The 7500-nt window shown below is 44.6% G+C and overlaps 1 protein-coding gene across 1 annotated transcript in view; it reads right to left on the bottom strand.

The window, feature by feature from the left end:
- Nucleotides 1-822: 822 nt before the first annotated feature.
- Nucleotides 823-7500, bottom strand: part of lhpp (phospholysine phosphohistidine inorganic pyrophosphate phosphatase) — an 18443-nt gene continuing 11765 nt past the window's right edge. Inside the window, exon 7 of the mRNA XM_081392846.1 lies at nucleotides 823-2584. Coding sequence (XP_081248972.1) covers nucleotides 2494-2584 — 91 coding nt within the window. The 3' untranslated portion in view covers nucleotides 823-2493. The remainder of the gene's footprint in view (nucleotides 2585-7500) is intronic.

The raw sequence follows: 7500 nt of genomic DNA, 5'->3' as shown, positions 1-7500 counted from the left end.
GGAATATGGACCAGAATAGAGCGTCTAATCCCCTCACATCACTCACGTCTGCACAAATGCAGCGATTTCCTGTTGAGCTGAGAGCACTTCCTGTGAGGGGCTCGTGTGTGTCTCACTGAGGTCCTGTAGACGAGACGAGACCACCATTTCCACAGTGAGCTCTAATCTCAACAGGAAACACTGATCAAACACACAGGAAGTTCATTCATCGCTGTGTAACGTCACTCAAGGTCTCAGGCGACCAGACGCTGTTGCTATGGAGACCTGTCAGTCTGTCTGCAACACAGGTGTGTGTGTGTGTGTGTGTGTGAACGCCCGTCTGATTATTCCTCACTTCCTGTCCAGCAGGAAGTGCGTCATCATGTTTCATCATTCCCAGACCTCATTCCAGGGTTTCATCACTGTTACTGTGGGGCATAGATGTGCTGTCAGGTTAGTGTGTGTTGTTACACACTTAAGTGTGTGTGTGTGTGTGTGTGTGTGTGTGTGTGTGTGTGTGTGTCTCGATGATCATGTGATCCTCCACGCGACAGAAGACTTCCTCACTGAGTTCAGTGTGTGTGTGTGTGTGTGTTTACAGGAGCAGCAGCTCTTACTCACTCGTTACACTTCAACAATAGAGCTGTGTTTGAGTGTGTGTGTGTGTGTGTGTGTGTGTGTGTGTGTGACCTCTGACCCAGTTTGACCACAGATCTGCTGTTTGTTCTCCAGTTTCTCCCGGCACAGATTTCCAGTTATTGTCCCGAGTGAAGAACACACACACACACACACACACACACACTTCAGCAGTCGAAGGCAAACAGTTACAATGTGACATTATTTGAATGACAGTTAAAGTTTATTCATCATCAGATTATCATAAGTACAATAGTAATGTGATGTTATATATCACGTGACGTGTGTTGTGCTGAGTGTGCAGCCGTGTGTGTGTGTGTGTGTGTGTGTGTGTCCAGGAGAGCGTCTGGAGTTCATCCACACCATCACAATATGAGGAACATGAGGGAAGAGCGGCGCTCGGCCTGCCAGGATAGTGTGGCACAGAACAGCGAAGCGGAGAGGAAGAGCGAACCCTGACCACAGCTCCAGTTATTAATATTCCTCTGCTTCTCCTGCTCGTGTTCATAAGCTCCAGTTATTAATATTCCTCTGCTTCTCCTGCTCGTGTTCATAAGTTGTCAGTTCTGGCCGGAATCTGCAGATTTATATTCAGAACAACTGAATGAAGATTATCAGCCATGAACTAAACAGAGAACAACATAATTGTCTTAGAAACACTTTATTATTTTATAATTTATATCAGATAATGAAGTATAACAGCCCTGACTGGTCAGTGATGATGTCAGTGGACGGTCAGTGATGATGTCAGTGGTCGGTCAGTGATGATGTCAGTGGATGGTCAGTGATGATGTCAGTGATGATGTCAGTGGTCGGTCAGTGATGAGGTCAGTGGACGGTCAGTGATGATGTCAATGATGATGTAAGTGGACGGTCGATGATGATGTCAGTGATGATGTCAGTGGACGGTCGATGATGATGTCAGTGATGATGTCAGTGGACGGTCAGTGATGATGTCAGTGGACGGTCGATGATGAGGTCAGTGATGATGTCAGTGGACGGTCGATGATGATGTCAGTGATGATGTCAGTGGACGGTCAGTGATGATGTCAGTGGACGGTCGATGATGAGGTCAGGTTAGGGTTAGGGTTATCAGATAATGAAGTATAACAGCCCTGACTGGTCAGTGATGATGTCAGTGGTCGGTCAGTGATTATGTCAGTGGACGGTCAGTGATGATGTCAGTGGTCGGTCAGTGATGATGTCAGTGATGTCGGTGATGATGTCAGTGGACGGTCGATGATGATGTCAGTGATGATGTCGGTGGACGGTCGATGATGAGGTCAGTGATGATGTCAGTGGACGGTCGATGATGATGTCAGTGGACGGTCAGTGATGATGTCAGTGGACGGTCGAGGATGATGTCAATGATGATGTCAGTGGACGGTCGATGATGAGGTCAGTGATGATGTCAGTGGACGGTCGATGATGATGTCAGTGATGATGTCAGTGGACGGTCAGTGATGATGTCAGTGGACGGTCAGTGATGATGTCAGTGGACGGTCGAGGATGATGTCAATGATGATGTCAGTGGACGGTCGATGATGATGTCCGTGATGATGTCAGTGGACGGTCGATGATGAGGTCAGTGATGATGTCAGTGGTCGGTCAGTGATGATGTCAGTGGTCGGTCAGTGATGATGTCAGTGATGATGTCAGTGGACGGTCGATGATGATGTCAGTGATGATGTCAGTGATGATGTCGGTGATGATGTCGGTGGACGGTCGATGATGAGGTCAGTGATGATGTCAGTGGACGGTCGATGATGATGTCAGTGATGATGTCAGTGGACGGTCAGTGATGATGTCAGTGATGATGTCAGTGATGATGTCAGTGATGATGTCAGTGGACGGTCGATGATGAGGTCGGTGATGATGTCAGTGGACGGTCAGGATGGCGTGCGCGGCGGCGGCGAGGTCATCCACGTATGCGTCGGCTCTCACACTCGCGTGCTGCTCATCGCTCGGCCTGCAGGAACAGGTCAAAGGTCAAGCACTTCACCCGTCATGTGATCTACAGAAACATCAGTCTGTCCAGTGCAGACATCTGAACATTTATAATACAGAGTGCGTCTACTGACATCTACAGCTACACTTTGTAGATGCTTTCACTCAGGTCCTGTGCTTCTGACAGGCTGTTTTGTCGGGAAAGACTCAGACTGGTTTCCGCCCTGGAGGGTCTGATGCGGATCTACACACGCGCTCATGGGAGCTCGTTTCTTGACGCTTCCTGCACTGCATGCTGGGAATAAGGACTGCTCTCAGACACACCGTTCAGTCGGCCAATCACAGGAGCTGTGTGTGTGTGTGTGTGTGTGTGACTGAACATCTGAAACCCGACATACACGTTCACACACTAAATACGAATCACTTTACATGACGATCATGATGATTAGAGGAAGGGGCGGGGCTTCCTGATCTGATTGGAGGAAGAGCTCATGTGATTGGACGATTTGAGTGTGACATCACACGTTACTCCACAGAGCTGCTCATTACAGGCTGCTAACCCTAACCCTAACCCTAACCCTAACCCTACTGGATCCACTGAGACCAAACGCTCATAATGATAAATAAAGATAGTAATAGAAATTAAAGGAGAACTCGGCAACTCTAGCGAACTCTAGTCACTTCTTCGCTGATTTTCTCTTTTGTTGTCGCATGTTTTCCCCACGAGCTCCCCCTACAGCTGTGGGGGGGCGTATATCTCACAACACGTCGTAAAAACCTCACTTGCGGCCCCTCCTCCCCCTCTCTACCGCTGCTCATGTGTGTGTGTTATGATCGGAGCAAGCCAGCCGTGTGGAGCTGTGTCTACCGGTGGGGAATCTGGTAATACATCATACATGCGTGTGTGTGTCGAATTGCCGTAAAGCAATTCGTGTTTCGCGCCCGTTCTCGTTCTCGTTCTCGCTTCTCACGAGACTTCCCATTTCTATCTTGCCGGGACGGTAGTCCCCAAGTTGCAAGGCTGGTTTTCCGCCTGGGAACGCTGGGGGGAGCGGGGAAAGTCACCAGTATCACCAGAACAGGCTGTTTAACCATCCAAATGATTTCTAGACAGTTTTATTACGTTAAAAAAGTTACCAAGTTCTCCTTTAATAAATAAATATATATATATATATAATGTATTATTATTATTAATACTGCCAATAATTATTATAATATTTATTTTCATTCATCTTGTATTTGTTGCTTCTTGTTAAAAACTGAATCAATATAAGAAGCGTCTGCAGAATCACAATCATTCATTATCCTGCAGCGCCTCCTGCTGCTCACACACACACACACACACACACACACACACACACACTCACACTCTCACACACACACACACACACACACACACACACACACACTCTCACACACACACACACACACACACACACTCACACACACTCACACACACACTCTCACACACACACACACACACACACACACACACACACACACACACACACTCACACACACACACACACACACACACACACTCACACACACACACTCACACACACTCACACACACACACACACACACACACACACACACACACAATGAATGCGCATGCGTCGCGTCTGAGCGCGTTGTTGTCTTTGGAGCTCCATCGATTGATTTATAATTCTTGATTTCTCTTTAAACTCACTTACAACGAACATTTTCTACTTTTCCTCACCTCATAGTTATAACGCGGATTGTTGAGCAGACGCGTCTCAAGCCTTGTGATCCAACGCTGGATACTCTTATAGGTTACGTCCGTGGATCACGGCTGAACGCGTCTTCTCCGCACTCATTTAAGTTACAAACATTTTTCACCTATCGTGCGTCTACTCTACACCCGTACCACTGAAAAGACGGATTATATCCAAGACTTAAGCCATAAATTAGTATTAATATTGATAGCACCACTGGTAGCGTCGTTGCTAACTTAACTTACTGTCCATCTGTTAAAATGGCGAATATATCAAATGTAAGTAGTCTACCTTTTGGTGCAGGTGAGGACACATTTGAGCTGCACGCGGTGCAGTCTGAGCTGGAAGCTGTTGAGAAACAGATCCACGACCTTTTAGTAAGAAAAGCCGAGCTGATAGACCGGCGTTTGGCTCTCGAAACATCGCGCGCCGAGGCACACAAATCAGAGATTAATGTTACTAACCCGCTGACTCCGACCTCGTCTACTCCGTGCGTTCCTCAACATCGGTCCCGAACGTCGAGGTCGCGATCAGCCATGGTCTCGTTCACTCCGGCTCCAACATGCCATCACGAAGCCTGGATTTTTCCGCAGCGGAAGTCGCGAGTCAGGTCTAGACCAAGAAAACTCTCTCCGACCCTCCCGGTTTTCGAGATATCCACACAAAACCGCTTCTCCCCTCTTCGCGAAACAGAACGCGATGCTGTGATCATCGGCGATTCCATCGTTCGACACGTACACGTTACGTTAAATAAAAGTAAGGTGCATAGTCACTGCTTTCCTGGTGCTCGTGTTTCTGAAATCGCTGCTCACGTTCCCGAGATTTTGAACGAGCGCGTCGGAACCGTTGTCCTGCACACGGGAGGGGCCGACATCAGACTGCGCCAGACGGAGGTTCTGAAGAAAGACTTCAGGAATCTGATCGATACGGTACGCAGCACATCGCCTGATATAACGATTATTGTGTCAGGACCGCTTCCCACGTACCGACTAGGTCATGAAAAGTTTAGTAGATTATTTGCGCTAAATGAATGGTTAATGTCATGGTGCAATGAGCAGAAACTTCTCTTTGTAAATAATTGGAATCTGTTTTGGGAGCGTCCTAGGCTTTACCGTGCTGATGGCTTACACCCAAACAGATTCGGATCGGATCTTCTGTCAGATAACATCTCCAAAATGTTAAATACCTTTTGACTAGTAAACAAAAGTCCATATCATAGTCTCTGCTGCACCAATTTAACTGATATAAATAGTGTAGAACATTGCATAGAAACTGTGTCTATTCCTCGTTTAGTGAGATCAAATCATAAATCTACTGCAGGATCTAGAAAAAATCTAATTGTTATTAAACCAGAAAATGTTGCTATTGGTAATCAAAAACAATTTTTAAAGCTAGGTCTTCTAAACATTAGATCACTCACACCTAAGGCAGTTATTGTAAATGAAATAGTCACAGATAATAGCTTCGATGTACTTTGCCTTACTGAAACCTGGCTTAAACCAAATGATTATTTCGGTTTAAATGAGTCTACTCCAGCAGGATACTCCTATAAGCACGAGCCCCGTCTGAATGGTCGTGGCGGCGGTGTTGCAACAATCTATAGAGATTTTCTCAATGTTACTCAGAAAACGGGTTATAAGTTTATTTCATTTGAAGTACTTGTACTAAATGTTACGCTCTTAGATGATAGAAAAACATCCCTATTATCTCTAGCCTTGGCTACCGTATATAGACCGCCAGGGCCTTACGCTGATTTCCTAAAAGAGTTTGCAGATTTTCTCTCAGACCTATTAGTTAACTTCGATAAAGCATTAATTGTTGGAGACTTTAATATCCATGTAGATAATCAAAATGATGCGTTAGGGGCTGCGTTTACTGATTTATTAAACTCCTTTGGGGTCAAGCAAAACATTACCGGACCGACTCATCGATTTAATCATACACTCGATTTAATTATATCACATGGAACCGATCCAACCGATATAGATATCATTCCACAAAGTGACGATGTCACTGACCATTACATGGTAACTTGCATATTACGTACTCCTGTAATATATCGTGCTGCGCCGCGTTATCGATTAGGCAGAACAATCCTTCCATCCACCATAGATCATTTTTCAAACAGCTTATCGGATCTGTCTCAGCTGCTCAGTGAACCCAAACAAACAGATGAACTTGAGGAATTAACTAGCACTATGAGCACCGTTCTCTCTGGATCATTGGATATTGTTGCGCCCATTAGATTAAAAAAGGTCAGAGAGAAAAGTAAAGCACCATGGTATAACAATACTACGCGTGTTCTAAAGAGAGAAACCCGTAATTTAGAGCGTAAATGGAAACAAACCAACTTAGAGGTCTTTAGAATCGCATGGAAAGACAGTATGTCACGTTATAAAAAGGCCCTAAAAGCGGCCAGGGCTGAGCATCTCCGCAAACTAATAGAAAACAACCATAACAATCCTAAGTTCTTATTTAACACCGTGGCGAGACTAACAAATAAACAGATGTCTCCTGAACAAAATATTCCATTACAGTTTAGTAGTAATGATTTCATGAAGTTCTTCACTGAGAAAATAGAAAACATCAGAACCACAATTGTAAACGTTCAATCCTCAATCGCGCCTTATAATTCAGCCTCAATTATCACCCCGCAAGAACAATTACAGTGCTTTTCAACTATAGAACAAAAAGAGTTAAATAAACTTATCATTTCCTCTAAAACAACAACATGTTTATTAGATCCCATACCAACTAAACTATTGAAAGAAGTGTTACCTATAGTGGAAGAGCCTCTCCTCAATATTATTAACTCATCTTTATCTTTAGGTCATGTTCCAAGAACATTTAAACTGGCAGTTATAAAACCTCTCATTAAGAAACCACAATTAGATCCGAATAATCTAGTAAATTATAGACCCATTTCAAATCTACCTTTTATGTCTAAAATACTAGAAAAAGTTGTGTCCGCTCAACTGGGCTCTTTCTTACAAGAAAATGACACCTATGAAAAGTTTCAGTCTGGGTTCAGGCCGCATCATAGCACTGAAACTGCGCTCGTTAAAATCACAAATGATTTACTCTTAGCTTCTGACCAAGGCTGTATCTCAAAACTAGTTTTACTTGATCTTAGTGCTGCGTTCGATACTATAGATCATACAATACTCTTAGATCGACTACAAAATTATACTGGTGTTCA

The sequence above is a fragment of the Scardinius erythrophthalmus genome (assembly GCF_964197995.2).
Source record: "Scardinius erythrophthalmus genome assembly, chromosome: 18".
Taxonomy (NCBI): domain Eukaryota; kingdom Metazoa; phylum Chordata; class Actinopteri; order Cypriniformes; family Leuciscidae; genus Scardinius; species Scardinius erythrophthalmus.
Note: the sequence above shows the minus strand (reverse complement) of the source record. Positions and strands in the feature narration are given on the sequence as shown.